Source organism: Hylaeus volcanicus, chromosome 3 (genome assembly GCF_026283585.1).
Source record: "Hylaeus volcanicus isolate JK05 chromosome 3, UHH_iyHylVolc1.0_haploid, whole genome shotgun sequence".
Taxonomy (NCBI): domain Eukaryota; kingdom Metazoa; phylum Arthropoda; class Insecta; order Hymenoptera; family Colletidae; genus Hylaeus; species Hylaeus volcanicus.
Genome location: NC_071978.1, coordinates 11,237,882 through 11,261,598, shown reverse-complemented (window position 1 = coordinate 11,261,598; position 23,717 = coordinate 11,237,882). Strand labels below are relative to the sequence as shown.

Here is a 23,717-nt window from a genome sequence, read left to right as displayed (position 1 = left end):
TCGCGTAGCGTTCTTCTTGACGGCGCAGCTGCGCGTGCCACCAAGACGAACGGTCCCCCCCGTTGGAAAATGTTGACCCGTTGCTGACCCGGGACGAGACGGCGACGCGACGGGCCCCGGTGACACGCGATGCACGACAAGTCCCCTGGTGTTGTTCGACTACTTATAAATGCCAAACTCTCCGACAACAACCGCTGGCGGGATACCACGGGGGAGAGTGACAGATTTCGAACGAGCCTCCTCCGAGCCGAGGATAAACACCATGGACGGTAGGACTCTGTTGCTTTCGATGTACAGCCGCTGGTAGGGATCTTGTGAGGTCGTAAATTGAAACAGCAGTTATTGCTTCATTGGTACAGGTAACTGATCCCTAGGACGACTGGGATGTCCCGGCTCTAAACTATACATGCCCAAGTTGCACCCCACGACCCCAAGACTAAACATATTTTTAACCAAAAACTCGTGAGGATGATTGGTTAACTACAGTGGGTGTAGAAAGTATTCGTACACCGATCAATTTCCATAAAAACTATGTAAAATAGTAATTTATTAACTTATTTTTTATAAACAATGATATTTTACATATTCTCGGAAATCTCTAGAATAGATAGATTACAAACAAAAATAGCTATTTATATAAATTGCGAAATTAACGAGAAAAAAACAATTATTCGATAGAAATATTGAAGCAATAAGTATTCGCACAACTGTTTAATTTTTAAAACTTCATTAAAAAAAAAAAGAAATTTACATTAATTTATAAGTATATAATACTTCCTTCGTGGGATTTCCTTTTGATTTTATAATTATTGCAACTCTTCTAAGCATTAAATTAACTAAATTATTAGTTATTCGAAGTGGAATCTTCTTCAATTCTTCTATTAGAGCCATTTTTAAAAGTACTTTACTGGAAATTTGATGTTTTCTAATTCGTACGGAGCAATAAACTAATGTGTTTACGTTACAAGCTCTACTGTAAACGATTCGATATAAGAATCGTAAAAATATTAGGTTGTCCCAAAAGTTTCTTTCGCTTTATTAATAAGTAATACATGCACAATAGTTTATGTTTTATGTTACATTACTGAATTGTGCACGATTCATTTTGCTCCATTACTGTTACAACATGAATATCTATGAAATTAGATTGTCTATTTATATAAACACGACCACGTAAAATAATTGAGTGTAACTCGCGAAAGAAACTTTCGGGACAACCTAATACTTATTGCTTCTATACTTTTACCCACTTTTCGCATTTTTTTGTTAATTTCACAAATTATATTAACTAGTAAATGTTGTTTGGACTATATCTATCTTAGAGACTTCCGAGAATATGTAAAATATCATCGATTATAAAAAAAGAAGTTAAGAAAGTACAATTCCACACAAAAGTTTTTTGGGAAATTGATCGGTGTACGAATACATTCTACACCCACTGTAAGTTCCTACCTACCACGGTATTTTCAATAAGTATTCGCCTCTCGAACACAAACCTTTGTTTTTAATCAGACAATCGGTACGATAAGTGTTTGGTGTACGAATCTATATTCTCTGGATTTTACTCACAATTAGCGCGTTGCCTAACTGAAATTAAGAAACAGTGTTTCTTGATCCATTACAGAATCATGCGTGAACGTACATAAGGAGAATAAAGTTATTGAAATATGAATCTCCTGATTCTGATATCGTATGGAATGAAAAGTCTAGCTCTATCCTTGTCTAAAAATGTATCAGATTGCTAATTACGGTCGGCTTAAGTTGTAAAGATCAATTTCCGACCGATTTTACGACCTCACAAGATCTCTACCGGTGACTTCACGTTACGACGAGTAACGCTTCACCGTTACGAAGGCTCCTTGTACTTGACGGGCCCCGATGAACTGTGCACGTTGAGCCCATCGAAAGTGTACGTACAGTTCGTTGCTCATTAGTTGGCGAGGCAGTTCAATTGGCTGACGAGTAACGGCGACACCTTTAATTTCACGCATTTTCGTTATTAGCTGAAGCCGTTACATTTGCGAAGCTACCGCGTAACGAAGACGGCGGAAGAGACATATCGAGATAAACTGAGAGAGCAATAGTAACTATTGGCGTAGATATGTAAGAAAAATGGAAAAGTTGGAGACGCATAAGATACACTTTGTATATGTCGCAGGGAAATGATAAAAATAGAGATTTGATCAAATCCCTTGACTTTTTTAGTGAAAAGATGGAATAATATTGTTTAGATATTAAAAGTATTAATTTAGTAAATCATGCGTTATTAATACAACAATAGTCGTAGAAACATAAATTATTTATTCGAAACTAATTAGCAAAAGAAATAGGTACTTAAAAGCTGATATTTTAAAACACAAAAAGGATATTTTTAATGAAATTTTAAACATTTTTAGTGAATGTAATTAATAAATAAATACGTTCATTTATTTTTATTAAAACACGTTGTTGATTTGTGGATTTTTACACTAAAACAGTTATGGGATTTGGTCAAATCACTTACTTTCTTTAGGGAAATGACCTCACAGAGTCGTTATTTTAACATCTCCCGTGAATTGATCATCTACCTTAGGGATTTGATCAAATCTCTATTTTTATCATTTCTCTGAGACATATATAACCGACAGTGGAGTATGAACTACGACTATGCAGTGTGACTGCTCGAAAGAAAGAAAGCTCCTGGAGTTCCGTTCAGTTCGTAGGTGCCTCGCCAACTCCTGAGCAATATACAATACACGTGGATAAAAATTCGATTTTACTTTGTCGATATTTCAACCAATCAGTTGTGATTCACGAGTATACTCGTCATGGAGAAAAGGCAGTATTTTGTGTCGTGACGAGTTCTTGATTTTTTAATTTTTGATAGCTCAGCTCTGAGTGGTCACCGGGGAATACTTATGTAAACAATGACAACGCCGCAACTTTGTTGAGTTAAGATATTTTTAAATAGCAATCTTTAGACTAGGAATCTTTGAACTAAAAACATAAAATTGTTTGCTATATTGACAGTAGGCACGAATATATTTGGATCGCTGTTTGATCGAAGAACCATTCTAAGTATTTTACATTATCAATTGCGAGACTGAAAGACTTCATCGATCACAGTGGCTGTAGATTCAAGGTTCTTAGATTAAAAGATACGAAAATTGTAGAATTGTCAAGTGGACGTCTATTATCTCAGATAAGATTTATTGAAAAATGTGAGTTCATCAGCAACGAATATCTAGATCAGTTCGTCATTTGTTTTTAGGAACCGATACTATAATTTTGATTGTGTCTTCCAATCTATCCATCGAATTCTAATGATAAAATCTTAAAATAGAATTTTTATCCTAGCCATAGATGAATTGATTCCAATAATAAGGCGATTGATTGAATAAAGCGAATTTGGTCTTTTTTGAATGTTGAGGAGCAGCTGCAGGAAGGGAAGACGATTAGGTGGTTCGTGAGGTCGCAATTCCGCGATCTTTTCGCGAGATCTATTTTCTCTTCGAAGCGAAGCGTCCAAAAATGTTTGGAGCCGCCCTAATGGTTCCAAGAAGTACCGTCGTTCCTTCGAAACGACTTGTCAATTAGCGCTAGCTGTCGCGTTGGCGACGAACAATTTTATTAAACAGCGTCCTCGACCTACGCGTCCTAATTTAACGATTTGAAAAGCTGGGGGCATAACGTTCACCGAACGACTTACATCGGACTAAGACGAGTGATTAAACATCGTTTAAATGATTCAAATTGACTAGGCTTTAACGATAGGGAAGAGTGAGGACGTTAACTTTTAATACTCAAATTGTAACAGTTACAAAAAAAATGTACAGTAGCTGTATGAAGATAAAATCCATGGTAAATCATTTATTTTTGTTTGTTTGAAGATACTCCAAGAGAGTGAGATGAGTTTCTAAAACATCTATTATATTTTTAAAGCATACATGAAGATTTCGATCGTTAAGGATCCTAACAAATACATAACAATTTTACAAAAAAAAACATTCCTTGCAACTGTAATGAAGTTAGACTGTGGTATGTACCATGGTACGAGCTTTAATTTTTTTGAAGAAATTTAAAAGGTCAAATCACTTATTAAAAGTTATATATTTAATGTTACCAGGACACCTTGAAACTTGAATTTGATATTTTCAAATTTTCAAAATATATTGTTTTAGCTTATAGGCAGCTTTGACCAAGTACTTCATTTTCAATTCAAAAAATATTTCTAATTGTCATAAATTTCTAATAGAAACATCTAATCTAAGTAGTTTGTCAATATCATTGTAATGCAACTACGCAGCACATTGTATACAAACAATAGCTTCACTCTCCGTTTCTGAAGAGTCATTAAATATGATTCAGACAGCTTGAATTCTTATCATATGTTGCAATAAGATAAAGCAATTTGCGTTGCACATTCTGCCATTATTAGGACTAATTATGCATAAAGTAACATGTCTGATACAGCATGTTTTTAAAATATAAAAGACAACAACGAAATATCGTTATTTCATTTTACGAAAATTATAAAAACATTTTGGATGTATCGATATTCAAATCGCTTCTAAGCGACTCTTATGTCTAGAGCCTACTCCCCCAGTAGAAAAAGAATTTCTTCCCAGAAAAGAATTTTAACTAGCTAAATTGAATTCGCTTCAATGACTAAAAAAGGAAGATATAAATAAAACAAATAAATATTTGTGTCTTCAAGAGTAATAGAAATGTACAGGTGTAAAGCTTTCAGAGACGTTTCAAGCTCTTGTTCAATGACAAACTACTAGGAAAAGTACTTGACCCGCGAAAGATGCTCGACTGTAGTGTTTAACCTTAGAGGTTATCTGGAATTGGAGCTCCATGTGCTCCGTACATCTGAGACTCGATAAAACGGGCGCATGGGTATGGAAATGCAGTCGATTCATAGAAAGATAGGAACAAGAGACGCCATTTTCAACAGTTTAATCATTTTCGCACACGATAAGAAACCGTAATCTTTCGCTAATGAACTTATTTATATCTATGCGATTCATTTAGATGTCTTGATAGTGCTAGTTATTTATATCAGATTAACTCGAACGAAGCTTAGCTTTCTTGATAAACGGATTCCGTGAAAATGTATGTATGCATTGCGTATCGGAGTCTGTTTAGCAATGTCGTCGGGATTGGCGTGGCAATCGCACTACGTCGTCGCAGTTTGCGTATTACACACTTTTTTCAGCCAATATTTGTCAACTATTTCAAATTATGCCACACCTTAAAGCCTATCCCTGATGTTATAATAAATAAGGTTCTAAACAATTATAATAGAAGGTACTTGGAATTAAAAAAGAAAGAACTTAGTTAGGCTTTTTTTTTAACTTGATTGCCTTCGATGGATATCAATTTTATATTAGTCTAAAGTACTAATTTGAGCAACGTGAGTTTAAATTCTTATGTGTTTGAAATATTTAAACGATTTCATGCTACATCTCAAAGCTTCTGATATAATAATCAACCTAAAAAATTATAATATAAGCAGATATTACGAATATAAAATACTATTCTTACACACCTGTATTAAGAATGATTAATACATTTGATTTACTTCCAAAGAAAAAGAATTACTCCTAACCAAATTGAATTTATCACTATGACAAGCATACCCAATTCATTTCGATCAGCAGGCCAATTTGCACTTTACTATCAAGTTGCGGGCCGAATGTGCACATGTATTTTAGAACGGTCAAAAATATCCTGAAGTAGAGTAGTGAAAAGCTACTTTGTCAGTCTCGACACAGAGGTCACTTGTTATGACTTTTAATTGTTGAATTTGAGTCACATCCACGTCAGAAATTATTACAATTTAAATTGTAAATATTGGAAGTTTATCAGTGTTATATCATAACGATCATTTATGTAAAAGAAAAACATACCAATATAAACTGATATTTATAGTTGCCAATATAGCAATCTCATCCTGTGTACAAGATACCAACCTCCAGACGTTCTTGAGCACACAAAAAACACATTTATTCGAGGAAGAACCAAAAACTGCTCGAAATAATATTTACCAATTCGAATGCATTTCAAAATAAAAGAACTGTTTGATCTTCGTACATATACATTGTACACGACTATGTATACTATGTATACTTTCTTTGTATCTGAATCTTTCCAGAAAAGTACCATTGTGATAAAAATTGCGAGTGAGGACCACAGAGTTTCTTTTCATTTAATCCGGAATAGAACGCTCTGCGTTTCATGAATCATTTATAACGAGATTACTAATCATCCTTCCCCGGAAACGCTGACGACTTCGCGGAAAGTTCGCCAGGGACAAGTCACTGGATTATTATAGACCCGAAAAATTCAAGCAGCCGTCCGCGTTCGCGATCAGAGACGTGAGGAACCAGAATTCATTCACAGCGAGATGAAATTAATTTTTATTTAATTTTATATTGTTTAGCATCTTGATTACGATTTGCATAAACATCCGCAGTCTAGCGGTGAATAATATTTAGTTTAACAGAAATTTAGTATAGATTCGATGCAATTGTGCGTCGATTTTAAATATATTATTATTAACGTCGCCAAGTACAAAATCTTTGACACAGGAAAGCCAACAACTTAATATATCAGCTGTCGCGAATATGAATCGTGACACTATTCTGGTGACAGTGACTTATGATATTCAGAATCCTCTTTTAGTCACTTATATCATCGACAGCAATAGCGACACGCACAAAAATTGAAAAAGTTACTTATCGAATATTTTTCAACATTCTGTTCATTCTATTCCAGACGATTACATCGCGTCAGTTACTATCAGACGCGTTTTAAAAAAAATTGTTTGTCATGTTTACTACGGAACATTGCATCATAAATTAGATACAAACACGAATTCAAATATAATTCATTTTTTCTATGCTCGACAATGTCTGCACACTATAAAGTAATACAATAATCGCACATAAAATATTCGTATTACTTAATGCATTGCTTTTGTAATTTAAGCAGAACGAAAAACTTTATAACATTTTACTCTAAAGAAATATGAGAATACTTACGCATCGTACGAAAGTATCGATGGAATTACTTATCGAGTATTTCTCCACTTATAGTCTCAATGAAATCAGTCAATTATTTTTGTCGCGTTACGAATGAATTCTGGCTCACTGTACGTCATTCTAAATGCAGGAATCTAGTCGGAGAGACGACGAGTAAGTAGAATGTGAGACGATTTTCATCGAATCGGTCGGCGACGCTCCAAAATAGCCACGGAGGTCGTGTCTCGTCTATCTTCCGTCGGCGCGTGGTCGAACTCGCAAATCGTTGATCGATCGTCGCCCAGATTTATCACTGAAGTCGTAACGCCTGGACCGGGTACGACAGGAAAGAAAACAGATACGAATAAAGTTAATATGGCACCAGTAGTTGACACATTAACACTTTGTTTAGCGTTCTACGTAGAAACAGTTCGCAACTTAGAAAGTATTGAAACTGGTGAAAGTAAAAAGTCGATTAATTGGGAATCGCCGCGATGACCCCGATTGATCAACTCAAGGTTCCTTATTTGGGAACCGAGAATCGCGGTCGCTTTTTCAAGTGACTCCTCTCCTACTCTTGGTCTGCGAGTTGCAGTTTATTATAAAGATAACAGTGTAGTACCGAGGAGAGCGACTGACAAAAACTGTTTCGCGAGATATCTAGTGCAGAGAAATCGATATCTGCTCGCGAAAGAATCAACGAACCGCTATAAAAGAATGATGCGATCTTGTATATACAATGTCAATCAATAGCTTTCTATAATCAATTAAGATAATGCCATTCATTCTCCATCTAATGGAAATGATTAAAGCAAACTTATTTATAATTTTGAAAAACATGATGGTTCTTCTATAACGTACCGTGCGTTTGAAATTAACCCTCCGTCTGTAATTTGGGTCACTGATGATCCAAGATAAATTTCATTGTGATATTTCTTCAAAATGAAAGGCGGAGGAATTTAAAACTCCTACGCTACTAATTATTAATTATACGAATTAAATATTTCTACAAACTATACCCAATTAAAAATTAACGTTTTGAATATTTCTGAAATAAAATTGACACTCAAGCAATACACAATTTAATTGACTGGAAAATTAATTTTTTCACTCTGATAAAGGTATCTACCGAATGTCAGGTAAAAATTTAACCGTTCAATTAAATAAACGTCGCGAATAAATTATTATATGTTACCCCTATTCGCTCTCTGTAATTTGAATAAAATCTTCGCCATTTCTGTTCTCAAGCTGTCCTGAATGAAACGTTACTGCGTTAGCATTTAACTATCGAAAGATAACATCTACTTTTAAAATTCCGTTCAAGTTGTCATCCGAGGACAGTCAGTGTTTACGGATGTTGGCGAAAACGGCCACTGATCTTACATAACAGTTGCTTGCTTGCGGAATCGTCGACCGAATCGAACCCGATGAAATTGAAATGATACGAAGTCCTAGCTGTGCTTAACGACTATGTATTAAAAGTTCGGCAATCCAACCATCCATCGATAAAACGTAATTAAACGAAGTACCATGTACTTGTATCACGATTCGCGTCAGACTCAAACACTCGGCCGTGGAACATTACTGATAACAGGTCGAACGATTGTACACCGTAAACAGATAAACTGCACATGACTGATTGACAATGATCGATAGAGTACACAAGGCAATTCTTAAAATTAATATAGCAGGTATTCGATGAAATGAGCAAATTATGGAACGTAAGTTTTGTTGAAAAACTTACTCCATTTTCATGATACAACCCTCGGTTTACGTGATAACTATTCTCCTCCATTATTGCTAATTAATAATTAGACCTAACTAGACCTAACCAACAAAACCTAATACTAGCTAACATACGATTATCAGTGAAACCTGCGATAATGGATTGTTGGTAGTGGTCGATAAAAGTTAAAAGGAATACAACAAGTTATTTGATTATCGATCAACACCTAGAGAGCAATTGACATTTGAGCGATGGAGATAAAGATTGTATACCAGTTCAGAAGAAAATGTTAATGGTTTTAAATTACGGTTTAGCCTTAAAGATCATGATGAAACCAACATATTTTTCAAGCATTACTCGCGAAGACTTCATTTTCTAAAAAATGAATTTATGTCACTTTAATGGCGGATGACTCATGCGTGTTCCTAGAAGAAGCGTTATTGGTAGCTCTGTTCATAGCAAACCAGGAAAGGGAGACCGATTAACCGGAAATTCTGTAATTTCTGGTTCAAGAAGAGTCTGTGACGCAACGTTCCGTCGAACGTTGCATGTCCGAGAACCAAGTGCTTCTCCACTTTGCGCAATTCGCGATGTTCACCTTATATAAGTTCCGCTATCTCTCCCGAAGTAATTACGACACTTGAACTGCTGACGACACGTACAAAATTTCCACTCCAAAAAGACGCGATGTCCAGCGAGATAAGGGAAATCGAAACGTGCTAAACAATGCCAAGTCGTCGCACGAGGTCCGAATGCTATTGAGCTCCTTCGAAGCGCTTTTCCTGTTTCTTGTGGTTCAACTCGAGGAAAAAATGACTTTCTCTCTTGAGCCTCTTGCGATAGATATTTATAAACAATTAAATATTTTACACGCGAAGATTTTAATCATTTATTTGTGTTTAATTCTACGATGCTTCATTTATTTTATTCCACTAAAACAGATGTTAATTAATTAAGGTAATATTTTCAAATAAGAATGTCTTGCAGTAAAGACTGCATGCAAAAATGCCCAAACCCAAAAATAATTCTTAAATAAATTTGATAAATTTGATTCTAGCTCAAATTTTCATCCCCTTTACATGCAATTCGTTAGGTGAAACGGTCGATTACTTTCATTATGTGATTGCGAAAGTCTATCATATACTTTTCATACTTCTGTTCGACATAAGCGAAAATATGCCAATATTTTTTACGAATACCATTGTTTTTCCTTTATAGATGACCCCAGCAGGCAAACTCGGATAAGGTTAATGGTCTCTCAATTAACAGTATCTGAATTAAGTGTTCGTGTCTGACAATCTAACCTAAGCCAGAGTCTCCGTCTTTTGTTAACGCACCACATTTCAATTTGCGTATAAATATTGCATGTTATAAATTAAATGATGTCGTCGTCTCCATATGATATGATCTATTAGACCTTGAAGCGTAGTTTAATAAATCATTTGTCTCTTTTTCTACGTCTTAGAATTTCATGCATTTTTATTCGCCATTAAGACAGCAAGCATTTTACGAAGAGTAACGTTCAACTTAAACAATTATTAAAATTAGGTCTAAAATATCGTACATTAATAAATTACATTCTTGATCAATTAATCAATCAATTAAAAAATAATTAGTCGAATTTTAATAGCACTCGAAGAGCCAGATTCCAAGAGCAATTAAATAATTGTTAATTATCAACTGTTTGTTTTTAAATACGCTGGACAAACATGAGTCATTTATTGATCTGCAATTAAACAAACTACCCATGCGCATATTTACATAGATGGTCAGGCATATTAACTTACCAATTCATTTGCAATTTTTGTAGTTCATTTACTACAATTCTCTAAAACGAAACCACAAAATCATTTCTATTTTTAAGTATATACATTAGGCTTTAAAAATGAAACAACTTTAATTTCATATTTAACTGAATTCCAATAAAATATGAATCTTGATATAATACGAAGGAGCTTATGATGAAAAATTGAGCGAAATTAAATCTCAAGTATTAAAATTGGTATTTTAAAACGTTCGATCTCTTAAAATGTTTTAAATGTCTCCCGCACATTCTTTTATACTAGATTTCTATGAATGTAAAGTTTAAAGGATAAGATTTTAACATAACTATTTCTCGTATACTGTAAAGGAACAAAACCATGAGTTTTCGGGATTCAAAAGTTACTCAAAGTTACTCGAAAGCGGATATACGCGCAAGCCCACCCCACCACTCGCCCCGAGAGTTAAGTTGAACGCTTCGGACAGCCGGCACGTGCTGTCGGAGCAGGCTAGGAGTTACAACGAACGTAGTATCGACCACGAGCACTCCAACTCGTTCAATACTCCAATGGCCCGTAGGAGCAAGAGAGATAACGCGAAGCGTGATCACGAGGTGTCGTCGAGGCGGGCGAACCGCTCGATTTGCTTGGGTTTCGGCGCCGTAAACCTAAACAGATGCACCTGCCCGCTAAGCGGTAAGCACCAACGAATGGTCGCGGAACCGACCGCATGCATTTCAAGTCCCGTGCAATTAACAGGGCCGCACCGGCGCCGCGGAAGAAGATACCAGCGAGTACAAATGAGTCACAAGCGACGCCGACGCCGACTCGAAATCCGCTGGTAGGGGTATCTCAGGCGCGACGTCGTCGAACTTGGAGCCACAGAGCTTCGAGCAATCTAGGGCTCCAAAATTACGCAATCGCTGATAAACTACACCCAAGATCGGATAGCAAATATTGACAACGCTCCGGCGCCCATCCTCTCTAGACAAATTCTATTCGCGTCAGAAATCATCGCACTCGCTCCAAATCGATCACGACTTCATTCGATCGCCTTACATAAGCACCGTCCTCGGTGTCTCTCATCGGCAGCTGTCGGTTTCGAAATTCGCGATTCGTTTAAAGAGAACGAAATCAGAGTTGGAGCATCCCACGGAAACCGCTGACAAGGAGGATCGTCGAACGCCACGCGAACTCAGCGAATCGCAGCGATATCCGAAACCGTTGACGGAGCGCAATCGAATCCACCGTTTCGGAGCCAGATAAACGGAACACGTGGCGTACCTGACGAGGGGAAGTGAAGGGTACGTCCCTGAACCGGGATTCGGAGCGGCAGAGCGCAAGTCTTCTGCTAATGCCAAACGACTCCCTTAATACACTCGCGTCCGGAATCTCGTTGGTAATTGGGGCGAACGCTTTGTGCCAGCTGTCGAGTACTTGTCAGTGGTTTACGGTGACTGTGCGAACCGGTCGGACACGAGCCTCGTCGCACAGACCAAGTCCGAACAGCGAGGGAATTCGTCGTCTGGTCGGCGGAAACGTGTATTTCGGAGCGGATCTACAAGGCAACTGGGCTGGCTGGTCGCCATCTTAGATTCATCGTGAGCACGTTGCAGAAAACCGTCGTGGCAAACGTTTCGCGGGAGACCGTCGTCGACCTGGAACACGAATAAACATAGAACGGGGGTGCCATGAGGAAAGGTGTCGTTTTTCCTCGAACGTGAACGCCTATAAAGACACGGTGCATGTCGACGCAGGCAGACGCAGAGCGGGTGCTGCGAGCGAGAATACTCTTGCGGCGGTTCGTGTCGGTTCCACAGATGCGTGAAAACCAAGTGAAACGGCAGTGTGCAAAGTGACTTCTCTTAAGGGCGTGATTTTTTCTTTTCCGTTTCCTAATTTACCGGGCATCCACACCGCCAGCGGAGCTGACACCAGACAGAGGGAAACGCAACGGGATCGTCATTATGAGCAAGATGCTAGGAACAAACTATTGCACCGTGTTCTCTGTACTTAGAAGTCCCGAAGAGGGTGAATCGTTTAAGCGAATCATCTGAAAGAACTGGACGTGTGATCGATTTTAAGGAGACGTCGCGGGAAGAGTAGGATTCCGTGTGTTGTCAACCGCGAGGACGATCGTCAGGATTCAGCTGGATCACGAGATCGTGATAGATGGATAGATAAAGTTCAGTGGTAAATAAAAGTGATTAGGTTATAGCGAAGTGATCTATCACCAAAAGTACTCGTGCGAGCCGTGTGGTCATCTTCGAAAAAAGAACTCCGTAGTTGACGCAATCCGTACCTATATATAGATCCTCGCAATTCGCGAAACCGCGAGTCGAACCCCTATCGACGGACAGCAAATGTTTACTTTTCGTTTCTCGCTATCTCGACAGACTGTTACTTAAATCAAGGACCGAGAGTCTATTCTTGGGGCTAATAAAACCGTGAGATCGTCGTGCACTTGGAAATACAAGTCTTTTCGCGAAAGTGATACTCAACGTGACTGGTCAAATCGCGAAAAAAGGTTTTTAGAACGGTACCGGTAAAAACGCGATCGATCGATCATTTATCGACCCGATCGCGCGGTGACAGTCGATAACCTAGATCTCTGCGTATTTCCGCGGCCCGTAACGGGTGTATACGAATTTCTCTGCCGCTCGAGACATCCGACGGCGCCCAAGATATCCTCATAACCCGTAATGTATTTGAGATCGCACGAACAGACAGCAAAAGGGAGGCACGAGCACACAAGAGAGGCGGTAGAGGCTGGTTGCGGGGCGAGGGGACGAAATCACCTTAGATCAGCTGGGAGGAGCAAGGGCAAGACGAAGACACCTCTGGTGGACTGCTGGGATCTCGAGGTACCTCAGTTGCATCATCTGAGATCACCAGGCAGGGATTCCGACCAGGCGTGCGTACGACGCGGTATGAGTGAAGGTGAACGAGCGGTCATCACGCCACGAATCGGCTGGCGAAAGCTCACCGATCCTGGCGACTGACACGAATCCAGGAATTCGGGGGCAGGTCCGAAACGATAGCATCAGCTGCTGCTCTATCGTCAACGTCCACGTTGTCCTGCCGCTCAACCTCCATACTCGTGGGAACGTCTCCAGCCCTCGGCCCTCGATACGACACCGCATCCCGAACCGTTCGTCATCCATGCCGGCCAGATGCAAGAAAACGCTCCGTCGAGATCCACGTCGAGAACTTTGAAGACGGACCCAAAAATGGCGGGCAATCGGTGTCGGTAGCAGACGGGGTTATTGCCTAGAGAAGCGATCGCCTCGTCCTGCACTCTTCCTACGGGAACCGCACCTGGACCCACCTTTGGTCTCCGGTAGATTCCCGTTTAATCTCTCTTATCACGAGTGCTCCAACACCTCTCGATCTCCCTTTAAAGTCAGTTGACGAACTTTGCGTCGTTGTTCCGCTTAACTGTCGAACAAACGATAGGGGTCTGCTGGTGGCCCCTGGACAATAATCGTAGTTAATAAGGGTAGAGGTAACATGTAGTAGTGAGACGAAAACAGGATCAATTAGGACGAAGTACGAGAAACGTCGAAAGGGATTACGCTGTCGTGATACCGCAAACAGTATTCCCGGTGGAGAACGATCGCCTGCGAGACGCAAACGGTTGCATCTAACGAACGGAGAAGAGAACGTTGCCTTTTTTTTTCTTTTTTGATCGAGTACTGTTCATTTCGCTGTAACGTCATCATGCCGCCCACGCCGAGCAAACTGAACCTGAACTTCGCCAGAAACGCGTACAACGTGTTTGGAACGCGCGGTAACAACGCCGCCGCTGATAATCAGCACGAACAGAAAACGGAGCTTCTGGAGGGTAAGAGCTCGGAGAGTTACCTTCTTAGATCATTTGGCAGCGACTCGAGTCAGGGTCGGCGCTGGTTGCTGGCGCAAATTTAAAGATGTCTTGATACTGTCCTCTTCCAACTCGTGTTACGGATTAAAAATAACTAGAATCTGAATTTTAAGTTTAGAAGTTGAAATAATACTTAATGTAGGTAGGGACGTAGGTAGGGACTTTTTGAAAATTTACTTTTTCTTGGATTTAGACTCATTGATAAGTTTATCAGGCTTCGCTTTATCGTTTGGAAAGCTATTTTCTATTGTTATAATTCAGTTTTCTTTACTAATTTTATACGTTGTTTTATATTAGTGAAGAAACAACTAAAGAATTTGTTCAATTTGTTCATTAATACTACAGTTTCTGCAAAAATCAACAGTAATGACAAAGTATGATACAAAATTAATACAATGACAAAATAAAAAATAAGTAAATTTGTCGTGGGTATCGTTAATTTTGTACTCTGTCTGACATTATTATTATTATTTCTTATGTTGTCCCTTTAAACTTTCCATACTCGAAGAGAATCACATACTTTGATAATTGCAACGTAATCTCAATAATTGAACGAACTCTTCATCTCTACGCTCGATAATACCTAATAATTGGCATTCTTTCTCACCTTATCATACTTGCATTATCCTGCATACCAACACGAACTATGTAGAAACAATTTTTCGTTTGTTTTTTCTTGCCGTAATCGCCAAGATGCCGAGAATCGTTTGCTTCCACTTTAAGTCGGCCCTGATTCGATCCATTTGTTCTTAAGAATCTCTTTTAGCGACGTAGTTTTTTGGTAAACTAACCCCATCAATTTTATAACGCTCTATTTTCAAAAACGTAAAATAAATAACATCTCAACTTAAAATAGAGATTCTCTGTTGGAGTAAATTTCAAGATACTCGATAGACCCAACATTTAGATACGGTGTCATGATTAACATTTTCATCCTAATTTACGCAATATTCTCTTGTCGCAGGTGCCAGGGGGAATGGCCTCCTCCGCATGAAAAATGGTGTCGACTACGTAAACCCCGGCGAGGAAGACCAAATGGAAATCTATGGGTAAGTAATTTTACATCGTCTACATTACAGCGATCAATGATGATAAAATATGTAACTCAAATATTTTTTTGTTCAGCTTCAGAAGGAACAAACTTTTAACCGCCGTCACCTGGTTCTTAATCATCGTCACCGTAGGCCTTCTAAGACTGGTCTTCCACTGGGTACCACGTCTGATGATATTAGCCACTCATTCTAGATGCCGATTAGAAGACGCAGACACCGTCTTGCTCGTGGAAAAATTCCAAGGAAAACACACGAGCTATTACGTGAAGAAACTGAAGACACTGTCTGCTCAGGATGTGTTGTGAGTATCCTTTACATAGTACAGGGATTTTAGGTTTGGGCAGGCTTAAAAGTCTCACTTTGATCAAATAAAGAAGAGAAAACAGAATGTAAACGTCTAAATCGTCACATAAATAGTTCGACGTAACACCATAAACTAATCTTCCGCGTGTATTAAAAGGAACAAACCCTTCGATGGAGAGTCGTTGATGGATAACGAGCCATGGGTGGAAAATGGTAGCATGATAACCATCAAAGAAGAAGTCAAAGAAGAGTACCCAACAGTTTCGCTACACCTGGTGGGGGGACAATTCAAACGTAAGCATTCAAACCTTGAATAATACTATTAGAAATCAATTTTGTTTCGTCATTGATGTTTGTACTTCTGTACAGAGGTTCCATCGATCGTTCTTTTCCATTGTAAGAAGTTAACCTATGTTTGGGATCCCGAAAGATCCGAGTTCCTGAAACTTCGGGGTTTGGACATCGACGTGCTGACTTCGACGTTGCACCAGATGCAAGGATTGAATTACCATGAACAACACATGAGGTATATTATCCTAATAACATGTATTTTAGGATAGTACTCTTGTAATTAAAAGATATTGTCTCGTAATATCATTAATGTTGCGTTACTCGGTTCGACAGCGTGCATAAGAGAGCACTGAAAAAAGACACTGGTGTTCGGTTGACAGCTTTGCGACCACAGCATATATTTGAAACCGAGAAGCCAAGAAGTTTATGAAATTAGATACCTACGGCTATGACCTGACGTAGGAATAATTCTAAATTTAAAATGCATGAGAAAATAACGATCCTCTAAAAAGAAGTTCTGCGACTTACTAACATCACTGTATCGTAACGACCGAACGCATAATTTTTTCAGCAAGCTATTAGCCATATTGGAAAGTGTTTAAGAGACAAACGCACTTACTGTTAAGTTTCGGTAACCTTAAGTTGAACGCATGACACTGTTACACATTCAAGAATCCAACTCTAGCATTTCTTAAAATTTCTTTCCTGAAATATATATATATATATATATCGTTCGAAAAATAAAAACAAAAAATCCATCCGTAAATAATTTTGACAGCACTGTGCCCCCTTAAATCTTCAATCTCATAGAAGGTAAAACAATAATATCGCTTTTCTGTGCAGACGCTGTGTCTACGGAAACAACGAGATCTTGATTCCAGTGAAGAGTATCCTGACGCTACTTTGCCTCGAAGTCCTTAATCCGTTCTACGTCTTCCAACTGTTCAGTTTTTTTCTCTGGATCGCTGACAACTACTACTACTACGCCATGGTCATCCTGGCCATGTCCAGCGCCGGAATAGTTATGGCAGTCTTCCAGACTCGTAAGGTGCGTTATTATTCGTTCGTTACTTACATAATCTCTAGCGCTGTAGTAATATCCAAGGATCCCTCTACAGAATCAGCAAAATCTACTGTCCACTGTTCACTCTTCCGACGTGGCGACGGTGATGAGAGATCGCGCGACAGGGCAAACAGCAACCGTGCCCGCCGAGCGACTGGTTCCCGGTGATATCTTAGTTATTCCATCCCATGGCTGTCTGATGCCATGCGACGCGGTACTCCTAACTGGAAACTGCATTCTGAACGAGTCCATGCTCACCGGAGAATCGGTTCCCATCACCAAGACCCCCATTCCCTCGTCCAACGAAATTACGTACGATACCAAGGAACATGCAAGGCACACGCTCTTCTGTGGCACTCGAGTTATTCAGACGAGGTACTACGGGTCGGAAAAGGTAATGAAACCTCCTTCCTTTCGGATACAGGATTACTACAGCTCTCACAAAGGATTACTTTATAGACACCGATTATACGTTTCATCGAAACAGTTTTAACACGTTGGCTCCCAGACGAAAACTCGTGAATATTTCTAAAAGGTTAAAATGTTATCTCAAGACAATTGAAAGTTAGATAATCTAACATTTGTTAGAGTATTTTATTTTTTAACCTCGCCGTAATTATTTAGTTAGTTTCTTAACGCAGAGTCCTGTCACCCATTTCTGGGTGATGTGGCGACCAATATGCCAATGTGCAAATTTAGAGACATCATATAAATTACTAAATTCTTTTAAAAACTTTTAATAAGTATCATTTGGATGGCTTTCCTATATACAAACGGTATATGCTATTCCTCTTATATAATCAAGAACTGTGTATGTATAGAGTATAATACACTTTGCCGAGAAAAGTACGCGTCAATAAACAGATCATGTTGCTGATTATTGCGGTCGGTGAATATACAAGGTGTTTTTTCTAAGGGTGTAGGCCACTGTAAATCATGTAAAAATAGATATGTTTCTATAGTGTTATTCCGCTTTAAACGAAATACCCAGTCCTCATCGGTGTCATACAAGGTCGGTCAACATTGTTTCACGTGAAACGTATTTCAGCGATTTTTCAATTAAACCCTTACAGGACTCCAGAAAATCTAAAATAATAATTTTACTCCAGGTCCTCGCCGTAGTCGTCAGGACAGGGTTCAACACCAGCAAGGGTGGCCTAGTGAGATCCATCATGTACCCTCCACCCGTAGATTTCAAGTTCGAACAAGACTCGTACAAATTCGTAATTCTGCTCGCCGGGATAGCGAGCATAGGCGTGATTTACACCATCGTTACAAAAATCATGAGAGGCGTGCAAAGCAGTCACATCGCCCTGGAAGCTTTGGACCTGATCACTATCGTAGTGCCACCAGCGCTACCGGCGGCCATGACCGTCGGTCGCTTGGTAGCTCAGCGCAGACTGGAGAAGAATAAGATTTACTGTACGAGCCCAAGGACCATCAACGTGTCGGGATCGATCGATTGCATTTGCTTCGACAAAACTGGGACGCTGACCGAAGATGGCCTCGACATGTGGGGCGTGGTGCCCGGTCTTGACAGAAAGTTTCAATTGCCTGTGAAAGACATCACGTCCCTGCCCCTGAACGATGTCCTCATCGGTATGGTGACGTGTCACGGAATCACTATAATAGACAATCAGCCGGTAGGAGATCCCCTCGATCTAAAAATGTTCGAATCTACCGGGTGGACCTTGGAGGAGCCCGATGTATCCGACACGTCCAAGTTCTCTATGCTTTTCCCGACTGTAGTCCGACCGCCGAAGGGCTCAAAGTTGTTGAAGAAGTCGCCCAATGACCTACGAATTTCTCTCGGCCGAAAAGACTCCATGTCGTCCGACGTGGTGGACAACGTCTCCTTGAACAACTTCGACGCCGCTTTGGCCGATTCCACGGCGGAATTGGGGGAACAAGGCTTGGAAATCGGTATCGTGCGACAGTTTCCTTTCACGTCCACGCTTCAGAGAATGAGTGTTATCACCAGAACATTGGGCGCTAATCATTACGATCTCTACTGCAAGGGCAGTCCAGAAATGATCCTGAGTCTCTCCAAGGCGGAGTCCAGTAAGTGACGCAATCAATTTTATTGAGATGAGTCATAAATAATTGTTGTTTTCTTCTAACAACTTTAATTCTGTTTTGATTTCTCCATTTTAATTACTGACCTAGGTAAATTTCAATTGAAATAATTTATTTTGGATCGTTATGTTCAATACAGTTATTTAAAAATAAAAGTAATATCAATTCGTTCGAAATAATAGCTATCTTAAATAAAGAATTAAATCATTTTAATTATTTCTTTGATCTCTGACTTTGCAAGACCTTGGAGGTAGTTGTATCGCACCATGAATGAATTCGTCTTAATATCCGCTTTCATAATACGTATAAATATTCAGCATGGAATTACAATTGATCGCGTTCCTGTTGCAGTTCCACCAGACTTTGGCGTCGTTCTACAGAATTATACCTCGGAAGGCTATCGCGTAATCGCCCTCGCACACAAATCCCTAAATCGTCTTCCTTACGCCAAAGTCCAACGACTTGGTCGAGAGTCCGCTGAGTCCGATCTGACATTCTTGGCATTCGTAATCATGGAGAACAGGCTGAAACCGGAGACCACGCCTGTTATCAGTGCTTTGAACACTGCCTGCATCAAAACCGTCATGGTCACCGGGGACAACATGTTGACCGCCCTGTCAGTCGCCAGAGACTGCGATATCGTTAAGCCAGGGACACCTGTCGTTGCGGTGTCGGCGACTCAGCAAAACCAAATGAAACCACAGATTTACTTCACGAAGAGCAACAGTCAACCGTCGCCCATCTCGCCAATGGAACACGGCGACTTCAGCGAGATGACAGACTTGAACAGCGTGGCTAGCTTGGAAACGGTGGAGAGTGGATCATTTGGGAACAATCAGTTCAAAAACGATGTCAATTACTTATCCGATGAGTAAGTATGTGGCAACGACTTTAACCATCTTGGATATCTTCGTTATTTGTAGTCAGAATAGAGTGGTGATCGGCAAACTTTAGAAGCTGAAGGGCCAATTTCGCCATTAGAGGCGTCAGGACTTTATAAGAACCTTAGTTACATTTTAATAAAATTTGTTGAATAATCGATAAACTATAATAGGTAAGAGTTTAGCTGACTCGCCTTGAATAAAGATTTAAAAAATATAGTTATCGATATAAAAGAACAATAATAACCTCGAAATGGCCAAATTTTATTCTACTATTACAGGAGTCCTTTATAACAATACAACTTTGTCGAGGCAAGTTTTTTCATAGAACTATAAATAGCAGAGATATTCAAGGTGGACGAAATTATTGCTTGTACAACCTATATCTTTTTACAGTGATTTTTTAATATCTGTATTCTACGTTTTCAGTTTACAGCTCGCGAAGAACAAATATGTCTTTGCGCTCACTGGTAAAACGTGGTCGTTGATCAAGCAGTACTACCCCGAATTGATCCCAAAACTGGTCACTCGCGGTGCAATCTTCGCAAGGATGTCCCCTGACCAGAAACAACAGCTTGTTCAAGAATTGCAGTCTTTAGGGTACTATGTTGGTAAGTGTCTCGTTAGCTTCAAGGGTGATTTCTATTTTCCTATTTGGATAAATAAGTAATGCTTGAAACGTAAAAAAATAACAACTTGAAACGAGGATAATTATTTTAAATATCTTGTGAAGTAATCATTCTTTTACCACTTTATACTTTTTTACGTACAATGACGAAAAGATTCAATTTATGCAAAGTAAAATATGTGAATTTTGTGAATTTTTAAATAAAATCTAGAGTGTATATTGTTAAAGGTACACACTTCCGACCATTAAAAATAATTGATTTAATTCTATTCCCGTTCTCTAACCAGACCACTGTTCACCATACGTATTTTTTCAGCTATGGTAGGCGATGGCGCGAACGATTGCGGAGCCCTGAAGGCGGCCCACACAGGAATTTCTCTCTCCGACACCGAATCATCGGTGGCTTCCCCGTTTACCAGCCGCGAAACCAACATTTCTTGCGTGTTGACGGTGATTCGAGAAGGTCGCGCTGCTTTGGTTACATCCTTCGGTATCTTCAAGTATATGGCCAGCTACTCGCTCACCCAGTTCATCTCCGTGATGCTCTTGTACGGAATCGAGTCAAACTTAACCGACATAGAATTCCTCTACATAGATCTCTTCATCATCTCAATCTTCGCCTTCTTCTTCGGTCGCACTCAGGCCTACGACGGTCCGCTGGCCAAGACCGCCCCTCTGAACAGTTTGATCAGCACGACACCGATCCTCAGTCTGGTGACTCAGATCTTAATTGTGGGCATCTTTCAATACGCCAGTCTCTGGCACCTTCGTCAAATGGATTGGTTCGAGGCGTTCAACGCCACAGCCATCGAAGACAAGGACGACGTGGGATGCACGGAGAATTACACGGTCTTCATTATTAGCTCCATGCAGTACATCATCCTGGCAGTGGCGTTCTCGAAGGGCCATCCGTACAGGAAGTCTCTGTTCACGAATTACGGTCTCCTCACCTCGTTCATCTTCATGAGCCTATTCTCTATCTACCTCGCAACGTTTCCCTTCGAATGGTTGTCCGAATGGTTCGAGCTAGTGCTTCCCGAGAGCGTCAGCTTTCGTTTCATTTTGGTCGGTTACGGTGTCGCAAACTTCGTCATATCGTTCCTGGTGGAGTACTTTTTCATCGACTACCTCATCTTCGGCAAATTGCGCTACCGTTGGCACAACGTCGATAAGTCCAGAAGAAAGTTCCTCGCCATCGATCGCGACATGGCGCGCGACTCGAAATGGCCACCGCTCTCCCAAGAACCCCTACCCGAAGCCGCGCCAGACATACTGATTCGTCAAAACGTCACCGAGATCAAAATAGAGAAACGAGTCACCGAACCCTGCCGTCCCGTGGATACCAGCTTCATGAACAGTCCGGTCTGCGCGAACTTCAAGCACTTCGGTTCGGCCACCGAGGTGACCTTGAACCCCAGGTCGCTCTTCAACGACCGTCGGAACACGGTATCGATGCAGACCGTCCCCTGCTTCGAGGACAGGGATCCCGTGATCAAGCAGCCAAAGATAGAGCTGACGTCTAAGAGGAGGCATAATTCGGAATCGGAGAATGGTATAAATCGTTACGAGAGGCCGTACAAGAGCCACAGTACGAACCCTATAGCGACCCTGCCCAGAAACACGGCCATAGCTCTTCAGCCTCAGAAGCTTAGAGACTTCAAGAACATCCTAGTGCACAAAAGCGAAGACGGACTGTCTCCCAACGCGCAGAGCGTCCTCGAACTCGACATTCTACCCTCGTAGAACCTATCACTTGTACATTTCGAAGGTAAACGAGCCGACTTCATCGCAGCACCTTGACTGACGGACAGTGGCCACCGGAACGATCTATCACTGTTTGCTATTCGACACGCCTGTTCGACACCGTGGACTCGGATACCACGTAGGATCTCTGCTATTCTGTCACTGCATTTGTTGTCACGCGACAATCACGAGCCAAATCTGTTCAGCTGTTAGACGAAACGAGCCACCAGCGTCTCACAGACTAGGTTTAGCCTGAACGCGCTTAATAGACCTGTTCATCTTCACCGCGATCGGACAGCAGGCATAAATCGTAAGTGTTCAACGACGGAACGATGTGACAGCTTCCCGGTACGATCTCCAACATCGTTCGCACGTGCATTTAGAATGCCGCGGCGTTCACGACAGCTCGATTGGCTGAAGACGTTCCTCGAGCATTGCTGTACTTCGACTAAAGGGGTCCCTTTTGACCCGATCTTTCTTCGTCCTCCTTTTATTAGTATTTCGAGGGTGGCACGCCTTCGAGAAAGTATTATCGTTAGTTTATTTATTTTAGATGATAAATTTTAGCTTGCCCTGCCGCTAGGACGGGGGGGTTCCTCTTTTGGAAGACGATAACCCTTCGCGCAGGCCGATCCAAGTAACGTAGGTAGACGTTCCTTTTCCCAGGAACAATTTTCGCGCTTTGATCCCCGTCTTTTTTCACTGCGGTTTGGAAGCGATACTTAATACGAAACGATGCGCGTCCTACGTGATTGAATTGTTATAAGTGGACGCGGATCCGAATGAATTTTGTAATTAGGGAATTGTAGGAAACCGATGGTTATCCTGTTTTCGAGATCGAAGCCGAGACTTGTTATCCCGTACGTTCGGCGCGAGACCGTCGAATTGTTGACGAACACGAGGGATGTTGTTAACGATACTTGCTGAATTTGTTGTGAAAAGGAATAATGAAGGCTCGTCGCGAAAACGGGATCCTAGGTTCGTTTTGGTGTGATGATGGGAACTGGTAACCATGCTCTAGTTTATCCCAACGTATCATACTTAATCGAGCCGCGGTACTGGACGTGCCGCGGCTCGACGCGCAGAAGCTCGACGCTCGTTGTCGCGGGTACTTATTGTTAACACGAATAACGAGATAAGTGTGTACTTATATACGCAATGGAAATAAATACTTAAGTGTGTTGTTCTGCTATTTGCGACGCTATGTTTACGTTGAGATATAGCGGTTGTCGAATAACAAAGTATGTTTTTAATGTAAAACGTCTTCTGTTCTTTCGCCCTTTCGTCCAGTTTTCTCTTCCATT

At 40.5% G+C, this 23,717-nt stretch overlaps 1 protein-coding gene across 2 annotated transcripts; it reads left to right on the top strand.

Annotated features, from left to right (window-relative positions):
- The first annotated feature begins 131 nt into the window (after positions 1-131).
- On the top strand, positions 132-23,673 carry LOC128874165 (polyamine-transporting ATPase 13A3-like). 2 transcript variants are annotated; one of them, XM_054118599.1, is made up of 11 exons: positions 132-269; positions 15,341-15,425; positions 15,502-15,729; positions 15,889-16,025; positions 16,101-16,257; positions 16,866-17,070; positions 17,141-17,479; positions 18,195-19,146; positions 19,513-20,032; positions 20,472-20,653; positions 20,987-23,673. In XM_054118599.1, the coding sequence occupies exons 1-11, from the start codon at positions 170-172 to the stop codon at positions 22,411-22,413; spliced, it is 4,332 nt and encodes a 1,443-aa protein (XP_053974574.1). In that variant the 5' UTR covers positions 132-169; the 3' UTR covers positions 22,414-23,673. The 2 variants fall into 2 exon arrangements, with proteins under 2 accessions (XP_053974574.1, XP_053974573.1); XM_054118598.1 differs by lacking the exon at positions 132-269 and adding an exon at positions 11,840-14,337.
- Positions 23,674-23,717: the final 44 nt, after the last annotated feature.

Coding starts and splice junctions, on each gene's coding strand:
- LOC128874165 (XM_054118598.1), top strand. CDS start 14,214: ATGCCGCCCACGCCGAGCAAACTGAACCTGAACTTCGCCAGAAACGCG. Junction 15,426..15,501: donor GACCAAATGGAAATCTATGG/GTAAGTAATTTT, acceptor TTTTTTGTTCAG/CTTCAGAAGGAACAAACTTT. Junction 20,033..20,471: donor GTCAATTACTTATCCGATGA/GTAAGTATGTGG, acceptor CTACGTTTTCAG/TTTACAGCTCGCGAAGAACA.